A 21,687-nucleotide genomic window follows, 5' to 3' on the forward strand; every position below is an offset into this window, starting at 1 on the left:
AAATAATTGAACATGACCAACAGTTCCTATGTTAACTAAATCTGATTTAAGATTGTCAATACATTCATTATTGCTTTCTCCCTAGATTTCTGTATTGGTTAAAGTCCAGTTTTTCTTCATTCAATGCAACATAAAGTCCACATATCCATCAGAGATATGCTCTTATCCTGACATCTCTTATAGAAACCAATAGGTTGTAGTTGAAGCCCAAACATCCTAGGATATTATGCTGCGGAATATTTTGCTTAGCTCTACTTCATGGGTGAAACATTAATGCTACAGAACAGCCCTCTCAATCTGAGGTAAATCAAAATGTAGTTAAAGAAAGCTACTGGATGAAAGCAAACAACTGTAAGGGTTTTCACAAATCAAATACCAGATCTGGCTATGACACAGATGGAAATTGTTTTACCCACCCAAGATGAGGATGCTCATTTCTAACCTTCAACACAACGTCCATCAATGACCTACTGACCATTGGCACTGCTCGTTCTTTTCCGCTGGCTTCCAACTTCCCCCGTGGACATTCCCCACAAGAGCTATGTGCCTTGTAACCTTACTTTACGGATAACCCTTATAGATGGTTTGTCCATTCCAATTACTTAATATTCTGTCATTATTATTTTTACAAACAACCCATCTTACTCTTCCTATTAAGAGGGAACATGTCATTTGATTCACATTCATTGATAATAAGGATTTCAATATTACAAAAATAGCACATCAACATGGAGAGTCATTAGCATGACCAGTACACAGATTCTGTTCAGCTAATCTGAATTTTTCTTAGGTTTATACTGGCCCATTTTTAAGAATTGAACTCCCCCCAAAGAAGAACCCCTCTTTCTTGAAGGAAGATGATAAAGTCGAGGCTAATAATTATTCTAAGAATGTAAAGCAAGTCTTCCATTTAGTAGAATTACAGTTTAGAATTTTAAAAATGGGTTCATGTGGGCTTTGGGCCTCTCATGAGCACAATTTTCACCTGCTAAATATTAGTAGAAGTTGAATTTTTAACCTGTACTGAATGTGAATTACTGAATTACAAATTAATTTGACTGGCTTGAGTCTTATTCTTGGTATTAAAGAGTCATTACACTACAACTATAATAGTGTAAATCCTTCCCATCCTAAACTTCAAAAACAAATTGTAGAAGATGGATATCTGAAGATTTATACAATGGCAATAATCTATATGCAATTACTGGAAAGGGAAGGAGTGAATAGGTGTGTTTTATGGAGTTACATTTTTCTTACAACCAGAAGAGCAGGATTATTAGATATTAAGATATTTTTAGATATTAGGAGATTATTACAACATTTACACAGCTGTTGGAAAAAGTCTGGAAAAAGTAGTTGATTTATATGGAAATCATTTTTGAACTATCCCCTCTTGTACTTGTGCAGATAGCACACAAATGTATAAAAATGGATGTCTTGTTCACATTTTTAGTACTAATTTATCTTTTCTCCTTCACAATGCGACTGCTTTCAAGATTAGTTTAATCTTACAAAATATGTAAAATGGGCTTTCCCTCATTAACTAGCTTTCAAAGACAAATTGTTCATTCTTTCTTAATCTGACAAGATGAGGTAAAACAATACTGTGGGTACCAAGTTACATATCCTGACAAGGAATTAAAATCACTTGAAAATCAAAGATCTTTGCAAGGCCTTTTAACTTACTTCCTGGTTTTGCAGTTTTTGACATTTTTTCTGAAAAGAAAGAAAGAAAATTTCAGAAAGAGGGAGAGAATCTGTAGAGCATGTTTCTTTGCTAATTCTTTGTTTTCTTTGCTAATCAATTAATTATTTGCTTTCTTTGCTAATTTGCTTTCCTTCAATGGCTTTCTTTCCTACTTAATTAAGTTAATCCAGCAGCATTTTTGAAGTCACATCATGTTGAAATGCAAAAAAAGCTATGACTATGAATGTCTTTGATAATGGGATGAAAGGCTTTCTTTTTTTGCACAGTTGTATAACTGTGCTGAAACGGGAGTGGGGGACCACCAGATACCAGAAGAGAAGCTCCCTGGCATGCACATGTGATAATGCTGGAAACTTCAGTAGGTCCCCAGTGTGTATGTTCACACTGAGAGGATGAACTTCTGGTTTCCGGTATGCACATGTGTGCCAGTCATCTTGTCTTCCAGTTTCTGGCACACATGTTTACGTGAAGACAAGCTGCCCAGTGCACATGTGCTCACCAGAAACCAGAAGCGCAGCTTTCCGGCATGTGTATGCATGCCAGCGAGCTGGTCTTCCACTTTCTGATGCTCCCTCGCATACAAAGACCAGCTGGCATATGCACATCAGAATCGGAAGAGCAATGGGCAACGGCTGAAATATCCAGACAAATGTGTGAAATTCCGGCACACATGCCATAGATTCTCCATCACTACCATAAGGCTTCCTTATTTGTCCATTTTTAAATATTCTTTTCAGATGCATGGAAACCTCTTCCAAGACCTTCCAAAAGAGATATGTTTTCAGCTGCTTCCAAAAGGCAGTCAAGTTCAGATCTAGCCTACATTCTAGGAGGCCATTCCAAAAAGCTGGTACTGCTACAGAAATGCAGCATGATTTAGCCTCCCATGTCATGAGAAAGTGGGGAAGAAAGCTCACTATTCTGCCAAGTGTTGAATTGGTCAACATTCTCATTGGTAAAAGCAACCCTAAAATTAATTTACAAATTTTAAATTATATTTGAAAACCTAAGGAAGCCAACATAGGGCCCATGTGTGAGTGCCAGATTCTACATCAGCCCCATTTTGGTCTGCCTACAGCTTCTTAATTGTCTTGTAGATTAGCTGCAGAAAATCTAACCAAGTGTTAATGAAGGCATGGATCACTATGAGAAGGTTCCAGGTAGGGCTGCAACTGGAGCACCTGCTCAAGTTTGGAAAATGCCCCTCCCCAAGCCATTGTACATCAAACAGTAGACAGTTATGGCTTGGAAAATAACAAGGTATGAGTTCAAACATCAAGTAAAATGTGATTTTTCATTAAGATTAATGGATCTTACAAGTGAACAATTAATATTAAATCTTAAGAGACATTGGATTTAAAGAGTAAAGGAGGAGGAGGAGGAGGAAGAAGAAGAAGAAACCAACCACCTATTACCTGTAGTCATATTGTAATAAAAATGAGCTGCTTTTTCTGCAGGAACTGTTAAACAAAACAAAAATATTTAATTGTTTTGGATTCTAAATACAAGCATTATAGGCATTAAAAATATAGACGCATAAACACACACATTAGATGCACAGCTACTCTCTTCAAAGAACTGTATATGTTTTAGCCTTTAATCAAAGTCCATGAGACTTTATCAAGGTTAGAAGGAAAACTTCCTTGGGTCACAAAATCATGGAATCAAAGGTCCATGGAGGCGACCATGTTTTTCTCTTTCCCCATCTTTCTCCTAAACTTTTCAGGGCCAATGCCATTCCCCATTCCCAATAATACGATAGTTACAGAGGACCAATTGATTTGCAGAAAAGCTAAATACCACAATAGTCCAGCTTCAAACAAAAGTCTAGGAGCTTGTTGTTCTTCTCTTAAAAGTAACTCTCTAGATTTATGGTTTGTAAGGACAATTGTATGTTGCTGCAATAAGAAGAGGGAGCAAAGACTCTACTCTATCTCAGCCATTGAATCCTACTGAGTGATTGTAGACCCTTGGTTCCCAAACATGGGGCCTACGCCCCACAGGGGAAGGGAATTTGATTTTTAATAGGGTTAAACCAAGTTAATGGCCTTTTAGGCTTCCTCCAGATGAGTAGGAATTCACTTTTTGAATAGTAAGAATTATATGTCAGGATTTTAGAGATGCTTAGGTGGGACATGGGCAAAAAAAAGGTTGGGAACCCCTGTGTCAGCATTCTAAATAGCATCTGAGAAATAAAACAAGTCCCAGTCCAATTCTCTCAATCAGAGCTTGATTTATTAACAGCACCATGTTAGCTATGCCATTGTCATTCCAATTCTGAGTACTTCCCAGAATCGCACCTAGATTAAGCTTCATCTTACATCCCACCACCCACAAGTTCATCACGAGAACCAGTGTGTGTGCAAGGGCTTATCAACTTCCTCTTCTCTTCAGTTGAGGCAGAACAAACAGTGGCCTTGGCTTTGAGAAAGGAATCTTTGGTTGTGTCTAGTAACTTTCCCCTCTGACTACTCACTATCCCTCCCATCCCCCCTTGTGTTGTGTCAGGCTGAACTCTCTAACTCCACATGAAGACTTTGGCCTGACACTGTTCTGGACTCATTCTGCATCATCCCAACTTTCTTCACAGGAAGAGGTTTGAGTAAATTGCCTTGAAGTCTTGAATTTAATTTAATTGATTAAATTTATAAGCCGCCCAAGTCCTTGCAGATTGAATGGCTGGGTAAAAACCACATGCATGCATATATACACACACACATGCATGCACGCACACACAAAGTACATACATACCTTTGTCATGTTTTACTTTCAAATGTGTCTTTTCAATTGTTTTCCCTGTATATAAGTAAAAGAAAAAAAAACAAATACAATTTTTAAACTGAAGGTCATACAATTCACTTTGTTAATATTAAGGTAAGTGAGGAAGGAAAGATATTGGAACTCATTATCGGACTCAATAGTGTCAACTCCAAACCCCCAACATTTCTCCCTTAGACTCTCCATGATTGACCTCTCCAGGTTCCTAAGAGGCCAGTAAGGGGCATATATAAGTGCTCTGATATGCCTATCGTCCCTTGTCCAATTGTCTTTCCTTATCTCATATATCATATATATTCTCTCCTTATCTCTCTCTCTCTCTCTCTCTCTCTCTCTCTCTCTCTCTCTCTCTCTCTCTATATATATATATATATATATATATATATATATATATATATCTCGTATATATATATATATATATATATATATATATATATATATATATCGTATATACTTATATATTCTCTCCTTATCTCTTATATCATATATATTCTCTCCCTCCCATCTACTTCTCTTCTTTTTTACTTTCTATCTTTATATATATTACTTAATGTCTATTCTCTTCCATATGTATTGTATATTGGACAAAGAATAAAAATAAATAAATAAATAAATAAATAAAACTGGCAAATCCAGAGACCAATTACTTTTCATACAGTCTTTTAGAAGGAGAAAAAAAAACCCAGCCTTACCATGTTTTTCCTTCTTTTGTCTCAAGGATTTTTCTGCTTTTTTCTCGTCTGCAAAGAACGTCCAAATCATAGGGGTTAAACTTTAGGGGGCTTAGATATTTGCATATTCTTTCACAAACCCTTGGAGAAAACAAGCTTGTGATTTCCGTCTGTCAGCAGCAGGGAAGTTAAATGTGGTTGGAAACAGAACAGATCTTATATCTACACATTTATAGGCTCTTCTATGGACTTGGATTGAATCGCATCTCAAGTGATTTGATATAACGCACAGATGTTTTTCTTCAGCATCCTTTTTTTTCCAGGCATCCCTGAATACAGTCAATCAACTGTGACTTCATACAAGGAGACAGACTGAAATTAACTAAGGTGCAGAACCGGAGCACGGCTGCCACTCTGATACTTGCTGCTGAGAACAACAGCAGGTAGTTGGCAGTTTGCCATAAAGCTGTTCATTCTATCTCTCCCCCCCCCCATCCAGCTCACTTTAATGCAACTTCAGTCTCTATTTGCTCAACTGCGAGCAACCTGGCATAATCTCTCCACATGCTACATTACCCTCCCAGATGCTAACAGCCAGATAATTCCAAGTAAGTGATTAAAGTTTGCAGCTACCTTGAGGATGAAGTGAGTGATAAAAGTAGGGTGAGGGTTTGTCAAAAAGTAATACCATTTTATTTAGGAACAGTGATAAAAATATCTGAAAATTTTCCCAGTTATAAATGATTATATCATTTACATTCCAAAATATTTTGTTTCTTACTTTCCAGATTTGTAGACTCTCAAGGAAAATTCAAAATGGCTGCCCCCTTAGAGTTGCGTCAAAAACAAAGAGCAATGACTGAATTCCTTGTTGCTGGGGGGGGGGGTAGCTTCTGTGAACATTCAGAGATGATAAGAAAAGGTGTTTGAGAACAATACTTTAGATTGTAGCAATGTATGCAGGTGGGTTTGAGAGGCAAACTTTATTCCCGTGACGCGGAATTGAAAACTGCAGTGAAGAAGTGGCTCAAAGAACAGTCAACAAAATTTTACGAGGCAGGGATACATGCTCTCATTCGAAGGTGAAACATTGTTATTGAGAGAAGTGTCAACTATGTTGAGAAGGAAGGATGTGATCCACAGAGGAACAGCTTCATTTTGATGTATGTGACATGTTCCTGTGTTGGTAATTATACCTGTCCTAAATAAGATGGCATTACTTTTTGACTCACTCTCGTAGAATATTTGACACTTTGAGGCAGATCTTTTAATGGGATAAATATAATTAGTTTTATGATGCTCAATAGATATATCAGGTGAGGTTCTGGGTACATTAAGCTCCATCAGGTACATGATTCTCGTGGCTTGTTATTACATATACTATAGGTATGTATGTACCCTATGCTATGTATTTGTTTACTTGCAACTTTGAGTTCAGCTGTTGCTTTTTCTGGTCTTACTATTAAGTAGCATGCAGATACAAAGAGAAGGGGGGAAAAGTAAATCTATATAAATCTTCATACTTTTGAGAATTTGGGGCTGCTTTTGACACAGGTAATTATTTATTTGTGACTATTATAGAATCTATATATTCTATATAATTATAGAATAAAGGAGCCGAGGTGGCGCAGCAGGTAGAGTGCAGTACTGCAGGCCATTAAAGCTGACTGTAGATCTGTAGGTCAGCAGTTCAAATCTCATCACCGGCTCAAGGTTGACTCAGCCTTCCATCCTTCCGAGGTGGGTAAAATGAGGACCCAGATTGTGGGGGCAATATGCGGGCTCTGTTAAAAAGTAGTATTGCTAACATATTGTAAGCCACCCTGAGTCTAAGGAGAAGGGCAGAATAAATGAATGAATGAACGAATGAATGAATGAATGAAATTCCCATTGTGCATTGTATAGTTTATAAAACATGATCAACCTGCTATTATGACTTTTTTAGTGGCTGTCATTAAGTGGTGGTTATTAAGCAAACCCATGGTTCTCTATGGGCGTAGTTTTGCAGAAAACCGGAAATAAGTGCCAGTTTTCAGGCAAACATTCATAAAACAGTCATGTGACCCCAGGATGCTGCAAATGGCCATCTGTATTGCCAAGCGATGACATGACCTTGGAGGGGACCTGACCACTGGAACTTTGAATCTGGGTTGTAAGTACTCCCAAAGTAGGTGTGTTGTAACTTTGAATAGGCACAAAGTGATACATTGTAAATCAAACACTACCTGTATAATGTGTGTTGCATACACTGTGCATACAACAATACCTTTGTTAAATTAATGTAGAAATATTTCACTTGTAAAACAAGCTGTACATGTTATCCTAAAGGTACTTTTTCTAAAGGCAACTGGACTTTGTTTTTCCTTGAAGATGTTTCATTTCTTATCCAGGATGCTTCTTAAGTTCTGGCCAAAGAAATTTCTTGGATGAGAAGCAAAACGCATTCAAGGAAAAAGTCCAGTTGCCTTTGGAAAAAGCAACCCTGGCCTGGATGACTGAGAATCTCCACAGACATTAAACCGTACCTGTTGAATTACCCTACTCTAGCCCCAAGATACCTGAGAAAATATAAGGGCAGTGAAAATGGAAACTTTTAAGATATAAAGAAGTTGACATAAATTTTTGGCAGATTATAGATATTTAGTGTGTTTCCTCGGAGTAAATGGTAATGAATGTTTTTAATTATATTAGAATTTTTAGCTTTTTAATGATATAATTGGATCTAGATGTCTTATTATGTTTTTTTTATATGTTATGAGCTGACCCGAGTCCCCACAGAGGGGCAGCATACAAATCCAATTAATAAGTAAATAAATAATAAATAAATTATGCATTAGATTTTTGTCATTTTATTTTTTAGCAAGATAAAAGGGCTAGTCTAGACTTATTATTCCAGATATAGACTAGTCTTCTTGAATAAATGTCTTTCAGATATGTTGGATTATGTTTCCGACAATCCATCAGTCAGATCAATGGACACTGGTTCAGGATAAAAGTGATCGCTGGAGGGTGCCCATTAGGAAAGTCTGGTCTGTTTTAATGCCAAAACTGAATATATTGGATTTTGCCTTGGGACTTGATATTATTGTTTTAATGTGATCCCTTCTGCAGATTATCTCTAGTTGGTACCCATTTTACATCTTGCAACATGGCATGCATCTAAAATTATTTGAAATATTGATTATAGCTGCAAATGAGGGGCACGTCAAACAATTTAACATTTATTGGGTAGAAATATAAGAAATAAATAAAAAGGTAGATGTAAATATAGAAGGCAGAGACTTCTCTTTTCGTGCAGTTATGTTATATGAAAATATTTTTTTATATGTAAATAATGTAAAAATAGAGTGCACTGCCTTTTTAATGCAAATAAAGTTCCTGATGTTCCAAAATACTAAAGATCTTCCACAAGCAATTAATTAGAGATCTAACAAAATAGATAAGTAGTGAAAGAAAGATATAAATAGATAATGACTTTTAAAATGTAATTCCAATTACTTCTGTTCATGATTGATATAGAAATAGATAATTTAGGTTTTCCTTCATGTTACTATCGTTACCTTATTCACTTTAAAATAATGCAAAGATTATTCAAATTTAGCTAAGTTAATACATTGGTATTCATAGATGTTCTTCAATTACCCATCAGATAGGATAACTGATAACACAACACAATAATCAGTGTAGTAAGTAATTTTCTCAAGAACAGCAATCTATATATTTGTCTAGCTGTCCTTTATCTGTATTTGAAGTAGAGGCACAAATATTTAACCCTGCTGTTCTGTTTAAGAAAAGTAACAAATCTTATGTTCCCGGGTCACCCTGACCCGGACCGAAAACTCTTCATTTGCAGTGCTTATGTTTGGTCTTTTTGAAAGCTTTTTTCACTTGGAAAGTAGTCTGAACATTTCTGCACACAATGATATGAAAATTGAAATGAAAAAAGTAAATCTTATTGGTTTATTTTGCGGATATAATGCACGCCCCCCCTGTTTTTGTGAATTTTTTTTCAATTTATGGATAGTTTTGCTTGCAAAATGCATTCTATTTTACTAAAGTTGGTATGGGATTGGTAGCTTGAACATTTCTGAACATAATGATATGAAAATTGAACTGGAAAAATTGATGCATATTGGTTTATTTTGTTGATGAAATGCACGCCCCCCCCATTTTTTTTAAATAGTCTTCACTTTATGGATAGTTTTGCTAGCAAAATACATTCTATTTTACTAAAGTTGGTGTGGGATTGGTAGCTTGAACATTTCTGAACATAATGATATGAAAATTGAACTGGAAAAATTGATGCATATTGGTTTATTTTGCACATAAAGTATGCCTCAATTATTTCAATTTATATAAAAATTATGCTGTTAATTTCAAACTTACATACTTTTTTTTAGTAAAATGGATTTGTTTCATAAAATTAGTTCTCTGGCTACAATGTGGTTGATTTTCAAAAGGATATTCCAAATATTTCTAGACAAATATGTATAAACAGTGACAATAATGGCACACAGCAAGGCCGAGGGGGGGTGGCCCTTTTGTGGCAAAAATAAACCAATAAGAACCATTTTTTTCAGTTCATTTATATTTTTCTTATATTCAGAAATGTTCAATTTAGTATATCAAACCTTTTGGGGGAAAATTCCTTAGGGATTTGTAGCCTTAAAAAATAGAAATTGACACGAAATTAAAAAAGGATGGGGGAGGGGCTTTTTGATCAAAATAAAAATATAAGTCTCAATTTTTCCAGTTCAATTTTCATATCATTATTTTCATAAATGTTCAAACTAGTTTTCCAGTTGAAAAAGTTTTCAAAAAGATCAAATTCAAGTACCTAAAAAAAATATTTTTGGTCCGGTCACATACGAACAGAAACAGATTCAAAGTTATGATTTTTTTTTGCCCAGAAAACAATTAGCCACCACCCCAAAAATATTTTTTGATGATCAGCATTGTTAAATTGAGTAAATGAATGCCTAAGATTTTAAAGAATATTTCGGATTTGGAGCATAAAAAAATAAAAAGTGAAAATGGTTGCAAGCAGCCAAGGGGGGGGGGGGGAGGCCTTATTTCTGATGTTAAAAAACCAATAAGAATCATTTTTTTCAGTTCCTTTATATTTTTCTTATATTCAGAAATGTTCAAGCTACCAATCCCACACCAACTTTAGTAAAATAGAATGCATTTTGCAAGCAAAACTATCCATAAATTGAAAAAATTTTCACAAAAACGGGGGGGGCGTGCATTATATCCACAAAATAAACCAATAAGATTTACTTTTTTCATTTCAATTTTCATATCATTGTGTGCAGAAATGTTCAGACTACTTTCCAAGTGAAAAAAGCTTTCAAAAAGACCAAACATAAGCACTGCAAATGAAGAGTTTTCGGTCCGGGTCAGGGTGACCCAGGAACATAAGATTTGTAACTTTTTTTGCCCAGCAAAAACTAAGCCCCCCACCCCCCCAAAAAAATTCTCATAGAGAGAACCCCTGAAATGATGAAACTACATGAAATTTCAAGTTTCAGATATGCAGGGAAAATTTTTTACAGGGACTCAAACTTGGCTTCGGGTCACATACGACCCGAACAGAACAGCAAAAAGAGCTATTTGCAGCATAATATTACATTAATTATATATTGATAATCACAGCGGTGTAAATGCTTAGAATGTTTTGACAAAACTAGTAAGAATAAAGTATGAAATTTGGTGCTAAATCTTTTTTGACACCAAGACTAAATTTGGCTCGAAGAAAGCCATGTCATCATAAACAGGGTTGAAATCTATTTACTTTCCCTACTGGTTCAAAAGTTTACGCTTTGTATTTTGTGTGTCTGCTTTGCAGTACCCACCTTGCGGCGTGCACACTTTTTCACTCCCTGTACATATGCAGAGGGTTAAAAACAAGAAAATTGCAACATCTGGGCATGTGGGCAGAGCCTCATGCTGCCGTTGCTACTGGTTCCCCAAATCACCAGTAGCCGCTGCTACCAGATTACCCAAACTAGGCCAAACCGGTAGCATTTCACCCCTGATCAAAATGTGTTGCTAAATTTGCATTCAAGTTCAGAGACAATGTGATCAGAGGTCATCAGAGGGAGTTCATTTTGTAGTCCTTTAAAGCCCTACATGGCTCTGGGCTAGACTATTTACGGGACTGTCTCCTGCTGCATATCTCCCAGGGACTAATAAGAGTTGGCCTCCTCCAGGTCCCGTCGACTAAGCAATGCAGGTTGGTGGGATCACGGGGGAGGACCTTCTCTGTGGCTGCCCCAGTTCTATGGAACCAACTTCCCCCCGATAGACGTACTGCTCCCACCCTGCTGGCCTTTCACAAAGCTACGAAGACCTGGCTTTGCCAACAGGCCTGGAGGCCATAAATTCACAGCTTGATGGCCAACTGTAAGAATGGTGTGTATGCACATCAGTGTGATTTTCTTTTTATAATAACATTTTAATGGTTTTTTGTTTAGTTTGTTATGTTTTAACTTTAGCTAACTGTTCAACTTCTTTTACTGTTCTGTATTTATTTTTATTGTACTTATATCGTTGTTGTAAGCCGCCCTGAGTTCTTTGGGATTGGGTGGCATAGAAGTCAAATAAATGAATGAATGAATGAATGAATGAATGAATGAATGAATGAATGAATGAATGAATAAATAATCATGGAAGACCTAAAGTAGACAAATGGAGGGATTGTGGGATTTAAAGAATGCTATGCAACTATTAATGCCTCTGAACAGAGGTGAATAAAAGATTCTTCAGCTCATTAACCCGTCATAAAGTTTCAAATTGTTCATCAACCCCCAAACATTAAAAAATATTTAAAAATACTAATTTAAGTAGTAGTAGTAGTGGTGGTGGCGGTGGTGGTGGTGGTGGTAGTAGTAATCGTACATCTTAAGAAGGTACCTGGCTGATACCTAGGATACTGGCCTAGGTATAAGCCTAGGCAATGGTATTTGTGATGCATTTTTGAATGTTCAGTTTACTGAGTTTCATGTTCAGTGATAATAATAATAATAATAATAATAATAATAATAATAATAATAATAATAGACGACATACAGATAGTAAGACCCTTGGGGGTTGATATTGACCACTCTGGATAAACATACTCTAAAACTACATAGAAATCTGCTATCTTCTACTGGCTATATTGTAATAGCACAGAAATACTAGCAAGTATATGAGAGTCACAATAATTTTTACCAATTATTCTCTACATTTAAACATTTATTTTGTAGCAAACTGCAACTTGCAATTCACTTCAGGGAACACAATGCTTCTTTGCACAAGGACAGTTTCCACTAATCATAAAAAGAGATGGCTCCTGAGAACAGCTACAGCTTACATTTTCTGATATCATCTATGCAAAGCCTCTTTTAATTACATTTACTTTGCAATATAACAAATTCTAACTAATATTACTTAATATTATGCTCTTCACGACAATAAAACATGATATGTAGCACAAAGATGTTCATCACCAGCACTGAAGGAAAGAGTTTCAAATGTGTCAATCTGCTATAGATTGAGTTATTATTATATTTAAACTTTTCTTCTGTGCAGGAAATTCACATTGGGCTCATTCATGAGGCAGTCCTGAAAGTTGTTGATGGAACCAGGGATGTCTGCAGGGAAAGGGATCAAAAAAGTCAATATGCAATCAAAGCTCCACCCCTTTTTTCATGCATCTTGATGTATGTTAAAGAGACAGGTTTTGATCACATGAAAATAGACCAGTGATGGTGAACCGATGGCATGGATGCCACAGGTGACACGCGGAGCCATATTTGCTGGCACGCGAGCTGTTACCCTAGTTCAGCTCCAATGTGCATGTATGTGCAGGCCTGCTGATTTTTGGCTCACCCAGAGGCTCAGGCAGAGCATTTTTGGCTTCCGGAGAGTCTCCAGGTGGATGCCTCTGGAGCCTTGGGAGGGTGAAAAATGGGTCTACCGGGCCCACCAGAGTTTGGGAAATGGGCTGTTTCAGGCCTTGAGAGGGTGTCCAGGGGGGACGGAGCAGGCCATTTTCACCGTCCCCAGGCATTGAATTATGGGTGTGGGTATTTGTGCGTGCGCGATAGCAAACCCACATGTGTTTCAGCACCTGAGGGAAAAAAGGTTTGCCATCACTGATATAGACTCAATTTTGACTTTTGACTTTTGGCCTCCTTGCAGGCCTCCCTGAAAGAAACAATGGTATTTCAGTGCTCTAGCTCTTTACGTGTGACCTATTTAAATATTTACTATTTTTTAAAAATGACATAAAGATAAGAAAGTAAAATATTAATCACAGTTAATTGTCAAATGCATTATTTAAGCTATTTGGTTAACAATAGCTAGGAAATTCTATTAATTCAATATGTTAAAGTGCATAACCACCTTTTTTTCAGAAAAAAAGATGGAATAGCAGTGAAAACATTATTAGCAACCAAGTTAACAAGGCTATTTAAATTGCAGGTTTAGGAAAAGCATTCACATGCAAAGCAGGGCAGCAAGTATAAATATAACATGACACATTTTGTGATTTCTTTAGACTTGGAGAGAAATTAAAGAGCCTTACTTCAATGGAGGAAAAGGAGAAAAGGGTAATGTTGGATTGCAGTTCTTAAGCTTGCTCTTGGCTTAGATTTTACACATATTGCATGCCCCACACTCAACAAAGAAAAAAATCATGCTTACCAATATTTATGAATAAGGACAGAATAGTGCATCCCTATTATCTAAGCCAAGAGCAAGCCTAAGAAGTATACATTGTGGAGTAGCAGTAATGTCAGATGCTCAAGGACTTATTATTCTGCTCAATTTGTCAGTTCCTTCTTTTACTTTGCCAAGCGGTTGTGTGAAATGTGAATATTAGAATACATACCTGATTTTGCTGGATGAACTTCTTTTTCATGCCCAAGAACTTCTTGTTCTAAAAAGTAGAAGCAATACAAAATAAATACAACATTGCTCTGTTGTTGCATAGTATAGTCTCTGCTCTTAACTTTTAACATTTTTTTTCAAATGGGTTTCACACAAAAGGAGTCATTCCAGAATTACTGGGAGAAGAGCTAGAGTATTAGTCCCGTCTTCTGATGTTCTCAAACTAGCATACAGTAGATAATGAATTGATGTGTGATCATGCATAGGTTTTCTCTGAGAAGATAATCCTACATACAATATAATTCTGAAATGGGTATACTAGCAATCTGTTGAGAACATGCATATGATAAGTCTTGGTAACTTCATAATATCTCCTTCATATAAAAGAACTAAAGTCCTAAGTAACTAGGGCCATCAACCACTGCAGAGAGGAGAAACCTTTTAAGATGGTTGGACCTAGCAAGGTCCGCAATGACCTGAAGGCACTTTTGTTAGGTCTCTCTCCATTCTGAGGAGCTCCATGAAATGAAATAGACTACTCTTCGGGTTTCCGTTGAGTAGTCTTTTTGCATTACAATCCTGGTCAGTGCCCTCTCTTTGTGGCTGCTTCTTCAGAAATATTTCTAGATTATATTTGTAAGAAAGAGGATTAATATTATACTTCACAATAATTTATTCATAGATCATCAGGACAGACTATGCTGGGGGGTAAAACCTTTGTCTCTATTGCTCAGTAAAATCATACCATACTCTAAGACATTGTTATGTAGTCTGGGAAATCATGTGACAGTCACATATATTACTGGAGTAAAACTATTATGATTACTCCATACATCTAAGGTATGATTATAACTACATTTCAATGAGAAAATACAACATCCATCTGTATGGGAATGGAACTCAATGTACCTCCTTGTGGAACCTCCAGATAGGCTCTGGAAAATTTCAAAATCCCACAGCTGGTTTAGTAGATAGGCAAAGGATAAATGTTTGCCACTGTCAGTAAAAACTCAACTGCTGAATATCATCAAATTCTAACCATGATCACTGTTCCTGTATTTTTAATAGCTATAAAGTTTAGAAACTTACTCGTTGGTTTGTGTTCTACCTGCTTGCCTAAAAAAAGGGAAATAAAGAAAAACAAAACAAAACAATTAATTTTAGTTCCTATATCCCTCTACTCTTCGGAAAACAAAGATTGGAAAATGAAACATTTTTATGGCCGAAAGTCACAATAATGTAATTTTCTATGCAATGGTTTTCCAGGCAATAAAAGTCAATGTATGGTAATAGTGTTCCAAATTATGCATTTATGTTTATATACCACCAGAATCATAACAGTGTCAGCACACAGTAGGCAACTTCCATTCTCTGGTTTTTTAAAAAATAATGTTATTAAAAATTATAAATGAAAAGAATAAAAATCAATAGATAGAGTACTGCAAAAATAAAAACAGAAAAATATATGAAAAAGAAAAACCAGGGAGTGTATAAAAGGAAAAAAATAAAGGCAAAAGAAAAAAGAAATGACTTTCACCTTCATCCCAGTGGGTAAAAACAATTTTAGTAGCTTATCACTATCTCAAAATAAAACATAGCTCATCTCCTATCAGGCACGAAGAATCAAGCAATTCATAAAGTTTATTTATTATTTATTACTTAGATTTGTATGCCACCCCTCTCCGAAGACTCGGGGCGGCTGCAGAATAGAAGTTGCAGAATAGAAGATTTATTCAAGCCTATACACAAGAATCTGGTCAAATAAAGTTCAACACTAAATTGTGCCAGATAAAGGTCAACAAAATTCAAGAGGGATTGGACATGGAGCACTTGTGGGAACACAATGATTCTAAAGCAGTGATGGCAAACCTATGGTATGCATGCCACAGGTAGCACACGGAGCCATATCGGAGGGCATGTGAGGCATTGTCTTATGTCAGCACCAGCACGCATGGGGTGCTGGGCAGCTGGTTTTTCGCCTCGGGGAAGACCGTTTTGCCCTCCAGAGGCTTCAGGGAAACTTCCCTGAAACCCTGGAGGGCGAAAAAATAGTAAAACGGACAAACTGGAAGTCTGTTTTTCCAACTGGAAAAACAGACTTCCAGTTTGTCCGTTCTACTATTTTTCACACTGCAGAATCTTCAGGGAATCTTATCTTGTACATGTTTTGACAAATAAATAAATACATAATAAAATAAATAAAATATAATGTACAAAAGCTGAAATAAGGTAATTAGTGGCATCTGCCTCAAAGGTATTGTTTCATAGAGAGCAAATTAACGGTAGTGATTCAGTGTCATTATTTGACAAAGAACAGAGAGAGTTCAGGAATTTTTTTACTTTTGGTGTCTACAATATAAGCATTTATTCTGATAACATCAGAAAGATTTGTAAAAGTCAAAATTCCTAGATACATATTTAAGAAACATGCTCCTATCTCAAAATAACCCATTCTTCTGGGCTCATTAATTTTAGACAGTATTTATTTTGGTTCCTCTCTTGGTACCACCTGTCACCATTCTTTATAATCATTTTTAAGTTTTAATAAGTTGTCTCATCTTTCTTGAATGCCAAGAGGGTATTAATTATATACTCTTTTTATGTGTGTGCAAATGAGCCACAGACAATGTTTCCGAATGAAAATTCTTCAAGCAAGTGAACCATAGTGCCAGAAAATATTTCCTGATTTACAGGAGCATGCCTACTCTAAAAAAATATAGTCATTTAATGGAATATGAATGAGAATGTATGTCTATGCATATACACATGCACAAAAGAGAGGATAAGAAAAAAAATGAAGTAATACCAGTATATGTATATAATGTCAAGAAGAAAACAATCAGTTTAGAATCATTAACTATGCTGAGCTAAAAGCCCAAAAATTGACAGAGAAAAGAATATTAAAATGCCTGTTGTCAGAACAGATAATTGGGAGTGGATGAACATCTAGCTCAGCATTTTGTTTCCACAGTATCTAACCAGCTTTATTATCCAGGACCTGCATTTTCAGAAGCATCCTGCCTCTGATATTGGACATGATCTATAGACAAATGATTAGGGGCTATTAGTAGCTTTATTTTTTCTGAAGACTTGGCACTGGTTTTATTTCTTTGATGTATTACTTACTTTATATACTTTTGATACTATTGGCTCTTGAAGTCCTTTGATACTCTTCAATAAGGACACCCAAAGTTTAAAAATGAAGTCCAGAATTTAAATAATAAAAAAGCCTGTTAAAAACTATCTTATTTTAAAGGGTTTAAAAACACACACACCCCGAAGAATCTATCCTCTCAGCTCATTAGGGAACACCTTCCAGATAATGATAGAAAAAGCTCAACTCCAAGTCACCTCAAGATGAGCCTTCAGCATCTGTAGATTCCCGAGAATTATGAGATCATCTTTCAATGAATTAGGTAGCTTGTAGGCCCTGTGAGGTTTTAAAGGTAATATCTAACATTTTGTATCAAAACTAAAATTAAATTGGCAGCCTTTTAATGCTTTTAACACAAGCATAGTACACTTTTTCCAAGGGTCAATGTGATGCTAAATGCATGTGCTATATGAAATTTCTGCAGAAGACAAAAAGGAATCCTTAAGTAGAGGACTAATAATTACATCCTTTAAACAATGAAACATGGCACACTCTTTCAGAAGAGACATTTATGTATTAAGAAAAGGATCTCCAGTAATTTCCGAGCTAGAAATTACAAGTGAAATTGGGCAAGATCAAAGAGAATAAATTATCTTGTACTGTATTGGTTAATTTCAAAACTAGCACTTAATGTTCAGTAATTTGCCTAAATTGTAAAGAAAAGTATCTTAAATATATCATTAACATGGATTAATGCAACATTTTCAAGATGTTACCGTAGTTTCCATCCACTTTATTTCTAACCTGAGAGAAACCGTGGCACTTTGGTTATCCGCTGGTTTTGCTCTCTACAATATAATCCAGGGGCGAAATGTTCCCAGTTTGCTTGTGCCTGTCAGTCATCGGAGAGACTCTGCCTACCTGCCTGGATGCCGCCATCTGTGTCCTTTTACCCTCTGTGCACGTGCAAAGTATTCTGTGCATCCGCCGAGGGTGAAAGAACCCAAATGGCAGCATCTGGGAAGGTGGGCGGAGCCCGCGCTCCCTTCGCAACTGGCTGTCTGGTGACTGACCAGCACAAGTGAACTGGGAGCATTTCACCCCTGATATAAACTCTAATATCATCAAGTTCCGAGCATCTCCATTCTCTCTACATAGGGCAAAATCATGGGATTTAATTTAGGCTTTATTGGACTATCATACACAACCAATGTGCTACATTCAGTTTAATGTGTTATATTTGTGGAGCCCTGCATTAAGAGAGGCAGAGAAGTGCCCTTTGCAAGAACCCTTGAAATTAGGATGCTTGTGAGTATAGGATATCCTCACACAGTGATGAAATGGTAGCAATCCCATATCTTTGATTGAGTCTTGGAGGGTCTCCCCCCAACCAAGCACTTCCTTTCATTCCTCTCACCATAATATATCTAGAGCTCTGTTTTGACATAACAAGAAGTTTTAGGCTTTTATATGCTATGGTTGTGATATGAAATATACTGTATGTATGAAAGAAGCAGATCTTGCATTGTATGGTACAATGTCTTTTTTTCTTTTTGATGAAAATACTGAATCCTGTGGATGCCTCTATAGTAGTCAATAGGAGAAATAGATAGTTTGTACACAAACTATTCTAGAAAGCCCTGGGGGATTTTCCATATGCAATTACAATTCTTATCATCTTTATGGCATCTATTCTGCTAAGATAGCAACTATGTATAAATGAAAAAGCCAGTCTGTCTGTCTGTCTGTCTGTCTGTCTGTCTGCCTGCCTGCCTGCCTGTCTATCTGTCTAGCTATTTAGCTATTTATTATTTATCTGTTGTGGCCCAGCAGCTGCCAGCAGAGCTGGAGTCAGGCTAGGATGATGAGGTTGGGGAGGAAATTGGGCAAGTGCTGGAGTCTGGGGAAGGCTCTGGTGGATGCTCCGCATCGGACGCAGAGATAGAGCCATGGCTGTCCGACATTTCCCAACCACCAGAGAGACAGATGCCTTTGGAAGCTGATATGAGTGAAGAAGAACAGCTGGTACCTATTCCAGATGCATGTATGTGCAGAGCAGTTAGAAAAGGGGAGCAACAGAGGACAAGGAGATAACTCAGGAAACAAAGCACACAGGGATGCTGAATGGCCCCTCCCTGGCTGGAGAATAAATAGAAGGAAAGGAGAATGGTTGTCATAGGAAACAACAGTTTGTATTTCTGAAGATTTTGCTCATTGTGTATCATGCCACAAAAATTGTTTGGCAGAACTTAATTTGCATCCTTTTGTCTGGGAGCTCAGGGCTTTGCAATTACCACAAGGAACTAATAAATTCTGTATTGCAGTTAACTCCTTGAAGAACTATTGCCTTGACTTTTCCATGGGTGAATGTAACTAATTGACCAGAGGTAAATAAAGAGGAGGGTTTTGTGACAAGGAATCTGTTCCTTGCTTCTGCTAAGGCTGGGTCAGTACTCTATCTATCTATCTATCTATCTATCTATCTATCTATCTATCTATCTATCTATCTATCTATCTATCTATGACGGTCTTGGTATATTTGGGTTTCTTCCCGTGTAGGATTTATAAATTTCTGGCGACATTTAGACGAGGTCCCACTCGTCATCTCCAGGCTGGTGCTTCTGTCCTTGTTCTAGTGTTCGCCCTAGAACAAGGACAGAAGCACCAGCCTGAAGATGACGAGTGGGACCTCGTTGAAATGTCGCCAGAAATTTCTAAATCCTACACGGGAAGAAACCTGAATATACCAAGACCGTCATACCTGTACCCGTGAAAATCTACGGAAACAACTATCTATCTATCTATCTATCTATCTATCTATCTATCTATCTATCTATCTATCTATCTATCTATCATCTCCCCCCCCCCCCATATCTATCTTATTTATATGGCTAGCTATCTTGCTACTGCAACTCTAAATCACTAATAATGAATTAAAATGAAAAATAGCAAATCAATATTTAACAAGAAACCACAATAAACAAAATTATACATACCTGTAATGGCAGGATGAGAAATGTTCTTGGTTTGTTTTATCATGCTGGAGGCTAAAAAAAAGTTTTTTTAATCAGATATAAGAAATAACAATTGCTTTCTTTGAAATCTATCTACCTACCTGTCAGTCAATTTAAGATGTAATAATTTGTTACATATATAACAAATTTAGTTAAGTGTAACAAATTAACAAATTACAAATTAAGTGTAATAGCCAAGTGACCAATAAACATTTTTTACCGGTTTAGCAGTTTGTATTATAGAATTATTATATAAGACAATTATAGAATAATGAAATGAAAAAGGATTTTAGACAATTGTACTTTTAATCAGCTATTAATGAGAACTTTAAAGATCTATTAATGCTAAGAGAACATAACACATGGTTGTTAGTAATAAAATGAAATAATAATTTAAAATTAGAGACTTTGGCAGCTGAAATTATGTTTCTCATGTTGAGACTATAGCTCTGTTCAAAGAATTAAGAAAATCTGTAGCAGATACTTCTAATCCAAGTTATTTAAAATCAGTTAGTTACCTGTTTTAGATGGGCTTTCCTCCTTTTTAATATCAGTTTCTAAAGAAAAAGGGGAAAAACACGAAACTTTAAAAAGTTTCTTTTTAAAGTCAAGATTGTCAGTCCATGTAAACTGAATATATTTCTTATCTTTGTTATCTTTACTGTAGAGCAGTCTCAAGAGAAAAATAAACACTTTTACATTATTTCTAATACCTTGAACATTATTTAACACTATAAATCAGATTTAAAATTGAACTAATAGCCCATTGAAAAAAGATTAAAAGAATGAACTCATATGTCCATATTTTCTTCCCATTCCTGATCAGTTTTTTTTTTGACATCACTATTTGATAACATCATATTAAGTTTCAATAGAATAAACAATATAAAGAGTTGCTAGCTTTGCTTAATGTAATGATATGTGGGAATGACCTTGGGGAAACTATGAAGTACTGCCTAGGGAAAGATCAGGTAAGAAATGGTAGATCTCTCAGATGCATAATGGTCAGAGAAATAAACTCAGAAAGGTGTCTCCCCAACTTATCAGATTGTAAAAAGAGAGCCATGACAGATTTGTACTTTCAGACTTGCATATTTGTTAATGTAACTTTATAAGAAAAATTAGCTCATCTGGCCAGTCTAGTCTACAAGTTTAAACTGACACCCAGGCATTTATATAATCCAATACACAACCCATTTCTTGCCTTAATACAGACAGCAAAGAGAACATCTCCATGCAACAGTTTAGCTGTCTATTATGGGGAGACTAGGCTCTACTTATGACCATTCATACACAAGCTATAAAGCTACACTGTCAAAGATCAAGCTCGCATGGACCACAGACTCATAGACTCATTCATAACATAGAGCAGGCATGTATATATTGCACTATTAGTATGAATTACAGTCTTTGGGTGGTTTTTTTTTAAAAAAAAGATCTCAGTTCCTCTTAATCTTTATTTCTTATTTCATTCCCATTACTGTATTGGGTTTTGCTTCAGGTCAAGTGGGTATTCAAATAAGGAACCATAATTGCAAAAGGTTG

General features: G+C 36.2%; 1 protein-coding gene across 1 annotated transcript in view; it reads right to left on the minus strand.

Moving 5' to 3' along the window:
- The window catches only part of LOC139174950 (triadin-like), a 77,682-nt gene that overhangs the window by 12,139 nt on the left and 43,856 nt on the right, over window positions 1–21,687 (minus strand). The window contains exons 32-39 of the mRNA XM_070765701.1: window positions 20,661–20,699; window positions 20,125–20,175; window positions 15,124–15,150; window positions 14,036–14,083; window positions 5,179–5,226; window positions 4,460–4,504; window positions 3,124–3,168; window positions 1,687–1,716 (exon numbers count right to left, since the gene is read on the minus strand). Of these exons, the coding sequence (XP_070621802.1) occupies window positions 1,687–1,716; window positions 3,124–3,168; window positions 4,460–4,504; window positions 5,179–5,226; window positions 14,036–14,083; window positions 15,124–15,150; window positions 20,125–20,175; window positions 20,661–20,699 (333 nt within the window). The remainder of the gene's footprint in view (window positions 1–1,686; window positions 1,717–3,123; window positions 3,169–4,459; window positions 4,505–5,178; window positions 5,227–14,035; window positions 14,084–15,123; window positions 15,151–20,124; window positions 20,176–20,660; window positions 20,700–21,687) is intronic.

This window comes from Erythrolamprus reginae, chromosome 1 (assembly GCF_031021105.1).
Source record: "Erythrolamprus reginae isolate rEryReg1 chromosome 1, rEryReg1.hap1, whole genome shotgun sequence".
Classification (NCBI taxonomy): domain Eukaryota; kingdom Metazoa; phylum Chordata; class Lepidosauria; order Squamata; family Dipsadidae; genus Erythrolamprus; species Erythrolamprus reginae.